General features: G+C 36.4%; 2 protein-coding genes across 2 annotated transcripts in view; one reads left to right on the forward strand and one right to left on the reverse strand.

Moving 5' to 3' along the window:
• The window catches only part of LOC126830582 (acid-sensing ion channel 4-B), a 79,727-nt gene that overhangs the window by 53,432 nt on the left and 7,353 nt on the right, over positions 1-18,942 (reverse strand). The gene's annotated exons all lie outside the window — the stretch shown is intronic.
• On the forward strand, positions 11,854-17,165 carry LOC126829687 (transmembrane protein 205). Its single transcript, XM_050559778.1, has 4 exons — positions 11,854-11,944; positions 13,169-13,338; positions 13,666-13,829; positions 14,407-17,165. The coding sequence occupies exons 1-4, from the start codon at positions 11,901-11,903 to the stop codon at positions 14,698-14,700; spliced, it is 672 nt and encodes a 223-aa protein (XP_050415735.1). The 5' UTR covers positions 11,854-11,900; the 3' UTR covers positions 14,701-17,165.

Consider the following 18,942-nt stretch of genomic DNA (forward strand, 5'->3'; position numbering starts at 1 on the left):
TGCTTGAGGAACATGTGATAATGTAAAAGACCGGATAATCTAGCCAATGGCCTATTATTCTCAAATGTTGACAACGCATCCAGATTAATATTCTTAGAATTTTTTTCTGGATGAAACAGCCTAAAAATGTAAGCGTCTCAGGTCTAGGGTAGGGGGTGGGGGTGTAGTGGCCTAGTGGTCTAGAGTGTCACGCTTTGACCTCTAGCTGGCCGGTCGCCTATGGCTTGCGCTTGTGGTTTCGATCCCTGGTGTGAGCGTATGTGTCTTGGGCGCCTTCTCAACCTCGTGAGTTTACTCCGGGTACTCCGGTTTTCTCCCACATCAAAGACCCGTGCGCGTGCGCTAAGATAACACAAATGAAAATAAGACACCTCGTCTGCGATATCACCTTCGGTGGAAGCGGACGTTAAACATAACAACAACTGATCTAGTGTTATGCAGAAGCTGTCGCGTGATCTAATTCCAAACGAAAGGATCAATCCACCACAAAAATTTCAATTTTATATAAAGATCCGTCGTGACTGTTCCAATAAGAATTTTTTTCTTTTACATTTGATTTTTAACTTTTTACTCTAGATCACATTTTGAACCCGAGACCTCACTGCAGGCTACGACTAAGATTACGATTCGACATACTTCCACAGTAAGAGTTACTCATGTGCGGAAACAATAAATATAACGGAAACGTGTGAGGATATGGTTCGTTTTATTAAATAGTTGAGACAGAAGGAAAGGAAGTGCAATAGTTTATTACGTACACATTATAAACTATACAAATTCTGATGACATATACACACTGACGCCCATAGAAAACATGCATTCAAATGATTTGACGACTAAAAACTACATCTGTCGGTTTCGTTGAATTTTATAGATTTTACATATTAAATCAACTGATTTTATATATTGATTTTATATATAGATTTTACATATTGAATCAGCTGAATTTATTTATTGATTTTATATATAGATTTTACATATTGAATCAACTGAATTTATTTATTGATTTTATATATAGATTTTACATATTGAATAAAATGATTTTATATATCGATTTTATTGATTTCATAATGTATTGATTTCATAATATATTGATTTTATTTATAGATTTTACATATTGAATACATTGATTTAATATTTCGAAAGGTAAACTGAAATTAAAACACAAATTTAATAGCACAGAGCTAGTCCAGTAATCAACATATCGAATTAGATCTACCCAATTCAATATGTTAACCCTTGTGCGTATACAATGGGTATTTTGGGACCCTACAACCATATCCCTAACGTTTGTGAGGGAATGGTTCATAATTGTCGAGCGATTTAACGTCGGGTATAATGCTGTAAATAGAACGGATCATTTGACAAGAAACTAGGCGTATTACATTATCGGACACAAGGGGTCTAATGGACTCCCCTCCCCTCCCCTTTCTTTTAAACATTTTGCTGGTTACATGTGTCTAATCTGTTCTGCGCGCGGTGCCAGCTTTGTATTTGGAATCGTTCTTACTAATGATATTGTGTTGGTCATTTGAAAACAAATCTAGGTACTCTACCAACCCCATCAAAAGAAGATTCCACATGGAGATGACAATTAAGTTATTTGCAGATTTTGATTATTCTCCAGTTTTTATTTTGAATAAAATTATGCATCCATAAACCAATTTATGTCTGGGGTCTTAGATTACCCCAGAGAGAGAGAGAGAGAGAGAAATGGGTTTAACGTCCACTCGACACAAACTAGGTCATTTCGGGACTAACACATGGTTTAATTTTATTTCAATAATTCGCTTGCGCGCAGAGGTCTCTAGCAGTGGGAGGAAACCGGAGGACCCGGAGAAAACCCACGAGGTTGGACAGGACCTGGTAAAAAGCAACGTCTGATAGTTCGAATGAGACATAATACAAACGAAGCCCCGGATACATACATATTGGTGTGGACGTAAAAGAAAGATTACAGGATAGTTGGTATTAAGTGAGCTGAAACTACTTTGGATGTGCGCCGAAATATTACAAGTTAAAAAAAATGGTTGATGTATATATTTGACATTGATATTCACGAAAATGGCGTTTTTTGAATTTTATTTTATTGTCCTATAACCTTGTGGAGATTCTAGAGGTTACCGGAATTGAAAACTGATGATGGGCGTTTACGCTATCAAATTATATTAATGCGCAAATGAAAATATTGCTGTATACATGTCCAAATAGAGCATTGCAAGGTGTGTTTATGTTGTGTAGGTTTAAACTGTGAGTGATAATATACTATGATCTAGCTCCCCAGCTCTGATTGTAACAAGCCAAGATTGAATACTTTTGTTAGTGTCAATATTTTCGTTAAAGCCATACAATTAAATCCGGAGTTTGCCGACTCAATTTGAAGCCAGATCTACAGTAGCCATTTTTCCTCGTACATAGTGCATCATTAAATATAACGATAAAATATGATACGTGAATATGACGAGGTAATCTGGTACCTTCAACCCTTAATTTGGGAGCCACGGTGGCTAAGAGGGAGGTAAGACGCTGGCTAGCTAGCCTGGAGGTCGGGTGTTCGATCCCTGCATTGGCCAAGAAAGTTCATTGGGATTTTCCGACCTGATTCCCAGTGCAGGACGGAGGGCCTGACAAGGAGAGCTTTCTGGTCGTTCGAACTGGGCGTAAAAGATTCCTTGGCAGTTGGAATTCGATATAAAAGTACACCATAGTGCTGCTACCCGTGCAAAATCTCCCGAATAGCATACTGTAAGGCGTATGTCCGTCTTCATTAGCCCAGTCGGAGGAGAACAGTAGGACATTAAACCCCATTTCCTTTCATTTCCGATTAAAACACAGATCTTATTTCGTTTCAATTTTTTATAGTTCATAATTTCGTTTTACTTGTCTTTACTACACTAGGATCTGGAAGAGTTGTTATATAACCCGCTTTCTGGTTCATGTGAGGGATGAGCCAATGAAACGGTCTGTTACAGCGAATTCTTGTTAACGGTGGGTATCCCACTAGACACACCAACGCTGATTAGTTAATCAACTGACTGACGTCATAGGGTCAAGAGTCGCTCGTATGACTCCTGACGCGAACTTCCACTATAACCGTTCAGATGTTAATGCAGTGCAGTCGTCGAAATTATAAAAAAAACGAAACGAAATATAGATCTATATTTTAATCGGATAGACCCTTAATTATGTTAGTTAAAGATACATTATGGGAGATCAGATAAAGAGCTGGCAGTTCTCACTATAATAGTTAAAAACTATATAATGTAAAGGGGATTTGCGGAAAATTTTAGTCAAATTGATCCACCCTGAACCGAGATTTTAGCAATTGAATTTTCGGCCCAGCCTCGATCATCATTACTAAATTCGGTACGATGAAAAACATAGTCTTGATTATCCATTTCATGATTAAATCTGATCGTAATAAAGTAATTATCGCAGGCTAGCGATGACATCGAGAGTTGATTATGGCCTGGATAAGTTAATTAATGTCTAATTAATAATTTAGATAACATTTCAGGCCTAAAGAAAGATCTGCAATAGACAGATTTAGCTCTTGCATAATGTATGTTTAAAAAAAATAATTCTTTTTCTTGGCATTCGCAAAAACTGAAAATCTAAGATAATACCGGGAAAGAACGCATAGATTCATTTGGTGTAATATATTTTAACTAAATGACACGCTGTGTATCAACAGATGTCTACCCCGATCTATTTGGGTCTGTATAAAACCAGATTTAGTTAAAGGTAACAGGTGAGTATGGGTGGTAGTCCATAATAATGGAAGGAATAACACCGTAAAAATCATTACCATGTGTGTAATATTGCTACTCGGTTTGTCGACAGACCTAAGGCACGTAGCCTTTTTTTTACACCAAGTGGCACTCTACACAGGTTAAAGGAGTGCAGTTGTTATATAACCTAAAGTCGATTATCGTCTTGTGCATTTTTTTTTTTACACCAAGTATTATAATCAGGTTAAAAAGAGTGCAGTTGTTATATATAACCTAAATTCGATTATCGTTCCGAGAACGAGGTGATTCCCTTTTTTTGCATTCTACGTCATCAGTTTGGTAAGTGAATTCCGTGGTGGTTTAATTCTATTTTAGACAATCTTTTTCATAATTATACAGAAACATATCCCTTTCAAATATACCAGCCTTTGTTAAGCACTGTTTGTCTGGTCGAATAAAAGCGAAATGAAATAACAAATTGTACCATATTTAACCGTATTCTTTGAGTCACAGAGAGACAAACTAGGTCATTTCGGGACTAACATATGGTTTAATTTTGTTTCAATAATTCGCTTGCGCGTAGGGGTCTTTAGCAGTGGGAGGAAACCGGAGGACCCGGAGAAAACCCACGAGGTTGGACAGGCGACCCTACTCCTTGTCACGTACAACCGGGGATTTGAAACCACGCCAGTTGACTCAATGACAGGCTTTATGATACAGCACGCACGTGCTAACCATTCGGCCATCCAACCCCCCTCTTTGTGTCACGTCAAACAGTGTCCGGAGGATCGTGTAGTCTAGTCCGACTGAAACACAGACCGTAGTATCTTTATTAAGAATTTGAAACACAGACCGTTATTAAGGTTTTCCGCATCTCAGATTTCATTTCCCCCGTCATCGAGTCCAACAACATTGCTTTATACCACAAGATCTGTAAAACCAGCATTTGACCATTTTCCCATGCCATGGATTTATAATTCACAGTAAAACCGGAACCACGTTGATTTGTAATATACTTGAATCGACCTTATTTATAATACCCCGTACGCACAAGCGAATTATTAAAATGAAATTGAAAGATGTGTTAGTCCCAAAATGACATAGTTTGTGTCACGAGAATGGTAAACCCAATCCTATGAATTAGGAACCATTTGCTGGTCGACTTCGTAGAACAACACCGGAATTTAAACCCGAGACATCGGGATGCGCACCCTCAATCACCTTACCCCCTCCCGTTTTACGGGTAAATTCTTTTTAAAAAAATATACCGTCTCTACAATAAAACCTTTTTCTCAAAATTGACACTGTTGACGTCATCGGTTCATTTGTCAATTCTCCATAAACTTACAATTATCCTTATTTGGCGTTCCTGTAATTCTACGTCGAAATACCACGCTTAATCGACTGGTCTGAACTTTGGAACGGCGTGGATTGGGTTATATTCGTATTTGAGGGATTTTAAGTACGATATTTAAAAACCGCTCGGTGCGTGGACTGATCATTTGGAAATGAAATGGGGTTTAACGTCCTACTGTTCTGCTCCGGCTGGGCTAATGAAGACGGGCATACCCATACAGTGTGCTATGAGGGACATTTTGCCCGGGCAGCGGCACTACGGCCTACTCTTATATCGAATTCCAACAGTCAAGAGATCTTTTACGTGCACGCCAATGTGTACACGGTACCTTGGTTTTCGTCCCATCCGCGCTGTCATTGTTAGGCCGGAAAATCTGGATCTAACACCCGACCTCCAGGCTAGCTAACCAAAGTCTTACCCTTTTTGCCACCGTGGCTCCCCATGGGAATGTGGGAATAAGAATGCCACAAACTGTTTAAGTGTTAAAAAAAATTGCACTGTTTATATCACTTGCCCTGGGTTTATTCTTGGTAAAATGGTAAGAAAAGGGTCCAATTTATTTTTGTAGTCTTCGCTCGGCAACAAACTTCACAGAACCCTCTCCCCTTAGAAAAATTACTGTATCCACCCCTGAATTCTACTCTATAATCCAAATAAATATCATACGGTCTGTCATTGAGTCAACTGGCTGGGTTTCGATTCCCCGGTTGTACATGACAAGGAGTAGGGTGGCCTGTCCAACCTCGTGTGTTTTCTCCGGGTCCTACGGTTTCCTCCCACTGCTAAAGATCCCTACGCGCAAGCGAATGATTGAAATAAAATTGAACCATGTGTTAGTCCCGAAATGACCTAGTTTATGTCGAGTGGACGTTAAACCCCATTTCTCTCTCTCTCTCCAAATAAATAACACGGCTCCAATGGAGATGGAATTAAACTGACAAGGTGAGAGAAATTGTGCAACAAAACTGCATTATAGCAAATTAAAACAGTATTTGTAGTGTGACGAACGCGGTGTGGAAAGAAAAAATATTTCTATTTTGATCTTTAAATGTCACACTCTCACCTGTATATTTGACATATATACACCTGTATTCACCTGTATCAACCACTACGCCGTTCAGGTGTTATAAAACATGTACCTGTCAACTGTGAATGTGACTATACCGTGACCTTGCTGACCTTGAAATGGTTGATGAAACAGATTGTAGGTCACCACCTGAGATACGAGTTAAAACGATGTCAGTAGAACATTTACATGTTATTTAAGGAAGAGAAGATAACACTATCCCGATATAACAGAAACACAGATAACACATAGATAATCACAATGCTCTGGTTATTATATGGTTCAATTTTATTTCAATAATTCGCTTGCGCGTAGAGGTCTTTAGCAGTGGGAGGAAACCGGAGGACCCGGAGAAAACCCATGAGGTTGAACAGGCGACTCTACCCCCTTGTCACATATAACTGAGGTGGTGGGAGGGGGGCGAGAAGTGGTCTCAAGGGTGCTGTAAAATTGATGGACAATGTATATCTATTTTTTTTTTGATGGTCAAAACTTTTTGCAGGGGGGGGGGGGGGGTCCCTTCTCGTTACGGGCCTGTTTCTAACTGTTATTAATGTGTACTTACGAACGATAAAAAAAACATTTGTCGAAACGTCAGCGATTGATTTCCATGTAAATTGTTTTTCATACCTGTTTTAATTTTGAAAATGAAAATGAAATGAAATGGGGTTTAACGTCCTATTGTTCTGCTCCAACTGAGATAATGAAGACGGGCATACGCCATACAGTGTGCTGAGGGAATCTTTGCCCGGACAGCGGCACTACGGCCTCTTATAAGGAATTCCAACTGTCAAGGGACCTTTTACGTGTACGCCAATGTATACACGGGACCTTGGTTTTTCGTCCCATCCGAACGACTAGACAGCTGTCCTTGTCAGGCCCTTCGTCTTGCACCACTGACAAGGAGAAATCACGTCGGAAAATGCAGGGATCGAACACGCGACCTCCAGACTAGCGAGCCAGCGTCTTACCCACTTAGGTTTTAATTTTGAACTTTATTTTGGGGTGTGACGACTACTCACGGATTAGCATGTATTACAACTTGCATTATGAAATACATGTTCAGTATTTTTTTTCCATTCTCCGTAAAGTTCCTTTATTGCATATCCTGTTTATTATGCAGACTGCGCCTCAGTAGGATCGTTCTATTTATAGTTCCTATCCTTAATCAATAACCAATCCGCTTAGAACATGAGTAATTTATTACATCACAGTAATCATGTAATACTTTACATGAAATATTTCACGTATCTGTAGATAAAAAGACGGTCAAATGATAAAAGGGTCGCCTCAGCAAATATAATGTAATTTTTAGAATCAATTTAATTTTTTTTTCGTTATTGATATTTGACTTATCAAAGGAAAGGAAACGAAACAAATTATTTATTGAGGGTTGCCTCAACAAATATAATGTAATTTTTAGAATCAATTAAAAATTTTTTGGTTATTGATATTTGACTGATCAAAGGAAAAGAAACGAAACAAATTATTTATTATATAAAAAAACAAATTTATATGGAAAACAATCACTGATTTTATTTCATACTACGTTTCAACAAGTTCCTCTTTGCCTCAACAAATATAATGTAATTATTAGAATCCATTAGTTATTGATATTTGACTTATCAAAGGAAAATAAACGAAATACATTATTTATTGAGGGTTGCCTCAACAAATATAATATGATTTTTAGAGTCGTTTTATAAGTGTTAGGAAAAGACAAGAAACAAATTATTTATATAAATTGATTTATTGTTATTTACGGCCTTTGTGCGGCGTAACGCCACGGAGTAAAAATTACTCTTTGGTAACGCCATTGTCCGAGAACCAATTTTCCTCCTGGAAAACAGCATGGCTTATGGCCCCCTTCATTCGACGAATATAAGTTATATATTAAACTCCATTTAATTTCATTTCATTCCATTTAATAATATTTATTAGCCCGTCTTCATTCGACCCATGAAAGTAAAACATTAAATACCGTTTCATTTTATTTTATTTAATAATAGGTGGAATAGATCAATTAGTAATTCCCGAGAAAATTTATTGGGATTTTCCAACGTGATTTACCCTTGTCAGTGGAGCAGGAAGGGGGGCCGGACAAGGACAGCTATCTAATAGTTCGGATGAGACGAAAAATCGAGGTCCCGCGTACACATTGACGTGCACGTAAAAGATCACTTGACAGTTGGAATTCGATATAAGAGTAGGCCATAGTGCCGCTGCCCGAGCAAAATAATTATTTCCCTCGTAGGACACTGTATGGTGTATGCCCGTCTTCATTATCCCGGTTGGATCAGAACAGTAGGATGTTAAACCCCATTTTATTTAATTTTCAAATAGTAATTGACACCTGTTACGCTGTCAATAACGCCAGCTCTGACAGCTACTTATTCCCGTTTCAACTTAGGCGTGAAATCGACGACATACGTCAAACATTTCACGTAATTGAAAAAAGTAAATCAAAAGCATATAACATTTCAAAAAACGAATAATTACAATTTCAAATGAGTATCCACCCTATATAAGTGACGATAATATCATATTTCTAAAGGCAATTTCTAGATTTTCCATAATTAATTATTTCCTGCTCCAATTAAAGATGTTTACAGCTCGAATCTATGTCACACTTAACCTAATTGTTAACTAGTAATTAAACGTCACTAGAATAACTTGATGATTCAAAGTCAATTGTCGACGTAGTAACTAACTCAACTTAAAATTAAACTGAAGGTCAATGGTTGTCATTTGTATTTTTCTGACAATATCTAATATATAACTGAAAATATATAATATTTCACGGATAATATCTAATATTTCACGGATAATATCTAATATTTAACTGGAAATATCTAATATTTCACGGATAATATCTAATTTGTAACGAAAAATATAAAATATTTCACGGATAATATCTAATTTTTCACTGAAAATATCTAATTTTTCACTGACAATATCTAATTTTTCACTGACAATATCTAATATATAACTGAAAATATCTAATATTTCACGGATAATATCTAATATTTCACGGATAAAATCTAATATTTAACTGGAAATATCTAATATGTCACGGATAATATCTAATTTGTAACGAAAAATATATAATTTGTAACGGAAAATATCTAAAATTTCACGGATAATATCTAATTTTTACTGAAAATATATAATTTTTACTGAAAATATCTAATATTTCACTGAAAATATCTAATATTTCACGGAAAATATCTAATATTCCACGGACAATAACAAATATTTCACGGATAATATCTAATTTTTCACGACTCAAACCAACTTTAAATAAACTCAAATAGATAGCTTAAGCAAACAAAGTCAAGATATCAACGGCAGCCTATGCCTCGACATATATTAATTCGCATTAAATACGTTTTATTAACAGTTATATGTGACACTGACTTGTTTATAAGGTCTACGGAGGGGAGGGGGAAGGAGAGAGTGGGGGATCGGGAGAGCGAGAGAAGAAATGGGGTTCAACGTCCATTCGACACAAACTAGATCATTTCGGGACTAACATATGGTTCAATTATATATTTCAATAATTCGCGACGCCATGGGGTCTTTACCAGTGGGGGGGGGATTGAAGGACCCGGAGAAAACCCACGAGGGTTGACCTTACTCCTAGCCACGTTCAAGCGGTGAATCTACACCACGCCACTTGACTCAATGACAGACTTTGCGATGCCATGCGTACGCGTTAAACCACAAGACATCCACCAGCGAATGTTGCGAAATTTTTAATTCATCATATCTTTAAAAATACTGAGAATGGTATTCGTATAGATATTCAACTTGTTACAATATTCTAGTTATTTACAACCAGGTCGGGTGTTTAATCCCTGCATTGGCCGAGAAAGTTCATGCAGATTTTCCGGCGTGGTTTCCCATTGTCAGCGATGCAGAACGGATGGCCTGACAAGGGCAGCTGTCTAGTCGTTCGGATGTGACGAAAACCGAGGTCCCGTGTACATATTGGCGTGCACGTAAAAGATCCCTTGGCAGTTGGAATTCGATATAAGAGTAGACCGTAGTGCCGCTGCCCGGGCAAAATTTCCCTCATAGCACACTGTATGGCGTATGCCCGTCTTCATTAACCCAGTTTAGGAGCAGAACAGTAGGACGTTAAACCCAATTCCATTTCATTTCATTTATTTACAGTCAAGGCTTGAATAAAATGTAACTCATATATTTTATTATTTTTTTGTATTAATTTGTTTCGCAAATAAGATTAGCGTAGTCGTATGGATTGGACAAAAAAAGTCCGAAGAAGAGAAGCTCCAAATACTTTTTTATCTATATCTTAATAGTCGTCTTGTGGAGCAATACACAAAAACACATACTTATGCAAAAACAGCTACTTATTTATTTGGGCGACGTTTCGAAGAGTATTCTCTCGACGTTATCAAGCTAATACAGTAATACAAAAATTATGAGGTCTATAAACATGTATATACAGTATACAGAAAAACTATAACAACAGTTCATGAAACCATACAGGGCAACAACAGTTTTTGTAGAATGTACCCCCTTTCATCTTGTTGCTCTGTATGGTTTCATGCGGCTGGGAAAAAATCCGAGGTCCCGTGTACACGTTGATATGGATGTAAAAGAACACCGAACAGTTCGAACCGAAATAAGAACGGGCTGTACTGCTTCTGTATTATTATTATTATTATTATTATTATTATTATCATCATTTATATAGCGCACGCTTTCACAAAATGTGTTCAGATGCGCTGTACAATATACATTACATAAAAAAATTAAAACATACGTTTAAAAATCTATAATAATTGTATAAAATTAAAAAAGGAAAAATAAATCTGTAAATCAAAAGCTTGTTTAAATAAAAGTGTTTTCAATTGCGATTTAAAACTCGATAAAGAGGTAGAACTTCTGAGAGTAAGTGGGAGCTTATTCCACAGTTCAGGGGCCCGCACGGACAAAGTGTTTCCTCATAGCACACTGCATATCGTATGACCGTCTTTTTTTTATCGCGGGCGGTGCAGACAAGTAGGTCGTAAAACCCAATTTCATCTCCAAACCGCATTGTTCAGCTGAAGATGCACAATAAAATCTCGTCGACAAGTATATGCTTAAATGCATGCAGTCTGGAACATTTTTTTATTTTAAATAAAGGGAATGGTCTGGTGACAAAAGATCGACTGCGGAAATCAACATGTTCACATGCTCCGAGTAACCCTTGTATTATTTACATGCACTCCCTCGTACCTAATCAATTCAATATCAGTACTGTAGCAGCATGTATCACCGTATATTGATCTTACAAGATTACACTAGAGGCTTCTAGCATTTATAGCCGAGGGCTCCCGATGTCATCATCCCAACACACATGGACTTTCATACTCAATGTTTAGACAATCATACACATATATAGGTGAAATGATTCTTTGATGTACACGTAATGTGTCGAGTGGTGGTGTGTTTCTATTTACAAAAGAGTTGTACTATAACTGAATCAATCGACACCATGATATCCGTCACGTATACCCGTCAGAGTCTGCGTTCAATTTTTACCCTGCCTTCTTTTATTACGTCACATTTCCCACTATCTGATTGGCTGGACGGGGAGGCAAGTCGTCATCAATAGCCAATGAAAACGAATCCTTGTAAAAGTGATGCTATAAATATACAGCCACGTGCGGAGAAGAAGCAGACGATACAATTTGTTATACGAAGACTTATTAAAAATTTCACCAATTGGTTGATGTTGAAACTCATCATGGCGGTTTTAAACATGGAAAAAATAAGGTGAGTAAATTACTTTTAAATTGTAAATTTTATTTTCGAATTTTAATATGTCATGGTTATGTAAGTTTTTCTGATGGGATGGAAAACCGAGGTCCTGTGTACACATTTACGTGTATGCCAATGTGTACATGCGGTTCGTCCTGCACCACTGACAAGGACTAGACAGCTGTCCTTGTCAGGCCCTCCGCCCTGCATCACTGACAAGGGGAAACCACGTTGGAAAATCCCAATGAACTTTCTCGGTCAATGCAGGGATATCGAACACTTGACCTCCAGGCTAGCGAACCAGCGCCTTACCCACTTAACCACCGTGGCTCCAATTTTAAATGTACTTTAAGGTTTATTATGGTAGGATATGAAAGAACTTGGATCAATAATCTATGGATTGTATATAATTTTATTGCCATGTTGTTGGTTATATTATACTATAATTATATATAGTTGTGACATTGATTTGATTAACAGATGTTGATATATCAGCTTCTATATTAGTTTTATATCTGATATTATCCTACTTGTCACCATGTATAGTTATACAACACGGGGTGAAACCAAGGTTAATAACTAGCCCAGCGATCTGGCACAATCATCCTCCAGGGCTCCGTCAACACTAAATATATAGTAGTCACCACGTATAGTTGTATAACACAGAGTCAGACGACAAGGACTCCATAGGAACAAAGAGTCCAGCGATCTGGCACAAGCCTCTTACTGGGCTCCGTCAACTCTAAATATATGGTTGTACAGCACAGGGTGAAACGACAAGGACACAATATTAAAAACGATGCAAAGAGTCCAGTGATCTAGCACAAACATGGGGTTAATTATAAATCACGATGTTTTTTATAACTGGGGGAGGAATGGGGTTTAACGATCTATTTTTTCTGCGGCGACTGGGCTAATGAAGACGAGGGTAGCCTACGGTATAAAGTGTTATTCCCGGGACATTGTGCCCATAAAGCAGGGCTAAGGCTTATTTGGAATTCCAGCTGCCAACGCTTGTTTTACGTGCACGCCAATGTGAACCGTGTCACTGTCAAGCCATCCGTCCTGCAACACTGACAAGGGGAATCGCACCAGAAAATACCGAGAAGGACGTTTCATGAACCCCAGCACAATTACGCCCTTTGATGTCTATCAGACATAAATTCTATGCTCATTGATAGGTTTTAGAAATAGACCAATTCGTAACTTTATATTAATTATTGTGTATTTTAATTTTAGAGTTGGTCAGATTCAGTATTTAGCTGTCATGGTGATGGTTATATTCCTGAGTTTTATTCTGTTTCCTGGTAGAAGGCGCGTAGAGCCTACATCCACCTTCCTGACTTTACTCCATCTTGGAACATTCGCCGCTCAATATGGCGCCCAGTTGTGGGTAACTCTTGTCGCTGGTAAGCATAGATTCACCTTTATCTTGTCCCAAGTTTTCTTTTAGGAAGATGCACCTTCCAGCCCACGGTCTAAAAATAAATCAGTGTTTTGTTGTGACGGCGCCATGTTAATAGTAAGTGGCAACACCATGTAGATTTTGCGAGAAGCCTACAAGCGAAAATACCTAATTGTTAAATCTGCCACGCATTAAATTGTAGCCTACGTAGGTTTTGTGGTATCTTTAGACATCCAAATAAAAACTTATACTTAGGTTCATTATTTTACCGAGCTAGTTTTAGTACTCGACCATTTTAAAAATCTACTGTATTTTTATTTTCATGTTTCAGGTATCACTATGTTTTGTAGTTTACCCCGCAGGATGTTTGGTCAGGTTCAAAAACGACTCTTTCCGATGTTCTTTTTCTGGTGTCTCCTTACGTCAGCTATTGTCATGGCAACACATATTCTACGTCATCCAGTAGACACGTGGAGTTATTCGCAATACGTCGAGGTGAGTTTGTCATTTTTATGTTTAAGTAAGAATTCAGTGGCAGCTCTTTGTAGTTGCGCAGCTATAGCTGAGAGTCAAAGTCGTCTGTGTGGTACTGGGCCGAGGCTGAAGAAATGAAATCAATGGGGTTTAACGTCCTGCTGTACTGTTACGACCGGGCTAATGAAGACGGGCATATGCCATACATTGTCATTGTGCTATGAGGGAGATTTTGCCCAGGCAGCGTCGATATGACCTACTCGTTTATTGAATTCCAACTGTCAAGGGTTCTTTAACGTGCATGCCAATGTGTACACGGGGCCTCGCATTTTTGTCCCATCTGAACGACTAAACAGCTGACCACGTCAACCCCCTCCCCCCGTCCTGCATCACAACGAGAAACCACACCGGGAAATCACGAGGAACTTTCTCGGTCAACACCTGGAACGAACCTGATACCTTCAAGCTAGCTCCTTAAACGCTGAGCCACCACGGCTCCCATGTTGCCAGGGATAATACCCCGAATCTGTATTCAACATAATGTTTTGCTGTCCAAATATATTTTTTTTTAAATGTTTCCTGTTTTTTTCTTATACAGATCTACGCCCTGTCAGCTGGTTTTATGTCAGCAGCCGTCAACTCCATTATTCTGTCTCCACTTATAGTCAGCGCCATGTTGAAAACATTTCAGATGGAAGTCGAGGCCGGTGTGGGTGACATCGTCGGCTACGCAAACGTCCCTGAGTTGAAGAAAAATCCGGAATATGTGAATTCTTATCGTACGTTCCGAAGATGTCACGGAGCTAGTGCGTGTTTAACCGTGGTTTCGTTAGCAGCCAATACGGTTCATTTATACTACCTAGCTTGTCAGCTAGTACCGGGACTTATATGAGTTGAAAACCTAGACATTGTGATTAGATGAAAGAAGGGAGACCTACACTCGTAAACTGAAGGTTGTGGAAGACTATAGCAGTAGAAGCATCTGGTCGTGCTGTAGAATTTAGGATCTAAAGACGCAAACTCTAAAATTTCTACCCGACACAAGACTATTTTTAACTCATCTTGTATTTTAAATTATTGAAATGACATCTTGTAATTTAAGTGGGAATGCATAGGGCACGGAGTGACGTTTTCGATTAGGCTTCTCCACAGGCGTGGCAACATGGAAAATATCATCACCTGAGAGAATCTGTTTCAGACGAGTTATATCCCCTGAATTAGAGCATCGGTTTCAGACCAGTTATTTGACAATATCGCTTCTGAAAATGGCTGTAATATACTTTAGCCTGTATACTTAGTCACAACTTAATGTATGGTATTTTTCATAGAGATTTCCACGTTGCAAGCGTCTGTTGGCTTTTCTAGTCTTATACTCAAGTTGTACATAGTAACATAGTACTCCTTTTTTTACTGGACCACCAAATATACCCCGAGTTTTATCTACTCTAGGGTAAATAATTATTAGGGTTCCAGTTTAATGATATCAGACATATCATCAATACTTTACGTTTGATTGTGTATTTATTATTATTAATTTCAGGACATTGGAACGTAAGCAAATCTGATTAAAATACAGATTTATATTTCTAGTCGGTTTTTTTTTCAAACAAAACGTAATTTGAGATACAAAATGGGAAACAAAATAGGAGCTATATTTCGTTTCGTTTTTTTATTATACAATTAAAAAGAAATTTTGAACTATATAAAGCGAAACGAAATATGATTTGTGTTTTAATAAGATTGTACATAATGATTTGATATACGTTTTTAATTTATTGTGTAATAATAAGATGGCATTCAATATACGATTTTAATTTATTTGTAATTTAAGAATAAGCGTGATATACCTCTCATATCATTTCATGTGCATGCATTTTGTCTTATAACACCAATAGTCCGTCCATTTTTATTTGAACGATCTGTAAATAATGAACAAATACCGTAACTTAAGAAACCAATGCGCTGTGAATGTCGCATTTTACGCATTAACAGAGAAGATACTAAACTGCCAGTATTTTATGGAGCATACATTAAAGGTTAAGGTTATTCTCCGATAAAGATGCATCATGTAAGATTTAGATAAAGAGCTGATAGTTCTTGCTATAATAGCTCTAAAATAGATCAAATGAATATATTGAAAATTGCAGCCAATTTATTTTTAATTGGAATAAAGTAATGAATGTTTGAAGTTTTGATAATATTAAGACTAAATAATCTAGATTGTCTAGTACCATTGCTACGATTATAAACAAAGTCTCGATTATCCATTTAATTTTAACGTTATTAAATGGCACGGTTGTTCTAATCCAATGATTATCTCGACCACCGATGGTCCTGATAATTGATTATAATTGTCTAAAAAATAATTATATAACATTTGAATCCAGAATACACGTGCAAAAGGCAGATGTAGCTCTTACATTACGCATCTTTAATGTGCCGATCACCAATATTTATAATATTTAAAATTAAGATTGACAGTGAATTGGCCAATATTAGTGTCAAGGTTTAACCTTAAAATATGTGTGATATTCAACAAGTTATTACGGGTTATCGTTCTTGGCACGTGCTTTCAGGTGAATCTCGCTGTTTATTTGTGTTCTAGTTTGTATATAATCCACACCTGGTAATTTTATTAATGAAATGGAGTTTAATTCCCTAGCTTTCTGCTGATTTATTTTATTAATGAAATGGAGTTTAATTCTCCGGTTTCCACCCACTGCTAAAGACCCCTGATTAATTTAAAATAAAAACGATCACTGATCAAAAAATATACATTAAAATTACTTAGAAAAAAACACAATTTGTTTTTACTTTCGTTTTATGTTATTTCGGTGAAAACATATATTAGGAATGTAAAAAAAAATGTTCAGTTCTATAAAAGATACAAAAATTTTGCATTTTATATAAAATTTCTATCTAAAGATTTTATATTGATATTTTTTGTTTGTTTATAAAGTTATGGCAGAAACACAAGCAATAAAAAGTATTTTAATCAAATATTCTTGGGCATTTGAGAAAACTGTGACTGGGTAACCAGGTGTAGTGACAGTTCAGTACAAGCGAGACTCGATCCGCCCAGTAAATTATCTCATAGCACTACCTGGTCACATTGCAGTAGAGTTATCAAGCCAATAGTTATTGCAGTAGGACTATCGCAACAACAATTAAGGCTATCTGTTGGTTGTCTTGCAGTATAAATATAGCAAAAACATCTTTGGTACGGGTTTCACAAATAGTATGTAAATATTTTAATTTATTTAAACTGTGTTGTATTTCATTGTACATGTATATGTATTTTATTTTAGATATTTAGATTGTCAAAACAGGTTAAAATAAAATAGTAATTATTTGAAATAGTTGTATTGGTTGTCCCTTAACAGACAGTGTCAGTCTGCTACATTATTCAGGAGACCCACAATCTTTTAATATGCGCTGGAAGTTGAAGGAGCTGTCCCACAGTGCTCGGCGTGTCAATAGACTGGACAGTCTGTTTTAATACGTCAGACTCGTCTTACGTCTTTCCTGTCTGACTTTTTTTTTTTTTTTTTTTTTTTTTTTTAAATCTTTATTTCAAATAATCAATAACAGCATAGTACATAGTTCACATATTACAATCACAGTGTGTAGCATCATACAGATAGCGTCGGTTTAATGTTGAAGGCTATACTATATTACATTGAGTAGAACAAATATATTCACAAAGAAAATAAAATCTAATAAAAAAACTAAACAAAAAAACAAAAAAATACAGAGATAGCTACAGGTATTAAGGGGTTGGAATACTAGGAATGGAATACTAGAGGTATGCATAATATTCATATGGTATAATCCCATTTATTTTCTACGGTTTCGTTTAATTCATTTTCTATCTGTTGTTTACCTTTTAGGTAGTTTCGATAATTAATAATTGTCGGTCTGATATTTTCTATTTTCGATTTGTAGAGGTAGTATTTTGTTAAAAATATTAAATGAATTACAAATAAGAATTCACGATATGATTTAAAAACTGTTTCTTTCAGAAAACCGAAATGAATGTTCGTAAGTTGTAATTGTAATGAAATGTCATTAGTTGAGAAGATTTCATGTAAATCATTCCATATTACCTGGGCGTAATTGCAGTATATAAAAAGGTGTTCCGGGGTTTCTATATTTGAATAACAAAAATCGCACAATGAAGACTCCTTTAATTGGACTTTAAATAAACGGTCGTTTGTATATATAATTTTATGGAGGTATTTAAATTGAAAATTTTGTAATCTAGTATCAGTGCTCGTTTTATAGACCAAATTGAATATACATGAGGTTTCACGTTCTTCAAGTATAAAACTATTCTCTTCTTCCCATTTACTTATTGCTAATGGTTTACTGTATTTAGAATCTACTCGTATTGAATAAATGTCTTTTGCTTTAATCTTATCTAGTGATTTTTTATATATATTTATACAGTTGTTATTAATAATATCAAACACGCTTTGTTTTCTTACTATAGGCGTAGGTTCGTAGTCGATTGTATCCAAAAACTCTTTAACTGCTAAGCAAACGCTTTTCATTCTTAATATTTTATTATTATTCATTATCCTATTGATTAAAAAGTCTTCTCTACAGTCAATCAAAAATAAAATATTATCATTCATCAATTCTTTATCTATTACAGGTTTCCTGTTTGACTTGGGTTAGGGGTAGGGCAAAGGGCGTTTGGCTTTTTTAATCTAACGATATGATAGAAGCGGTAGAACGATTTACCCACTACCAATTAAATATTACCAAATTCCACCACATACTACGGTATTATTGTGAACAACTAGCATAATACTTCAATTTTATATATATTTAAAAAAAAAAATGAATTTATTAGCGGAAAAGCAACATTTTTTTACGTAAAACTGGAAAAATCTATTTATAGTATCAGTACCCTGTATGCCAAGCGTCTGAAAGTCCAGCCAAATATGACCAAATATCTGTATTGATTCCTGATAGTTTGGGTTAATATTAGTTAGTATCCGGTGATCAAGGGTAGTAACTGGAACATTGAGACATTGGCCATCATTTTTGCTGTACATTTTTTTATTAAAGTTTTTCACAAATTAACCCAATTTGCTTTTTATATATATAAAATTAAAATATACTGTTA

This window comes from Patella vulgata, chromosome 8 (genome assembly GCF_932274485.2).
Source record: "Patella vulgata chromosome 8, xgPatVulg1.2, whole genome shotgun sequence".
NCBI classification, from domain to species: domain Eukaryota; kingdom Metazoa; phylum Mollusca; class Gastropoda; family Patellidae; genus Patella; species Patella vulgata.

Excerpts from the sequence above, each read along its gene's own strand:
- LOC126829687 (XM_050559778.1), top strand. The coding sequence starts at position 11,901 with ATGTTGAAACTCATCATGGCGGTTTTAAACATGGAAAAAATAAG. Across the intron at positions 11,945-13,168 it reads TTAAACATGGAAAAAATAAG|AGTTGGTCAGATTCAGTATT; the intron begins GTGAGTAAATTA and ends TTTTAATTTTAG. Across the intron at positions 13,339-13,665 it reads GTGGGTAACTCTTGTCGCTG|GTATCACTATGTTTTGTAGT; the intron begins GTAAGCATAGAT and ends TTCATGTTTCAG.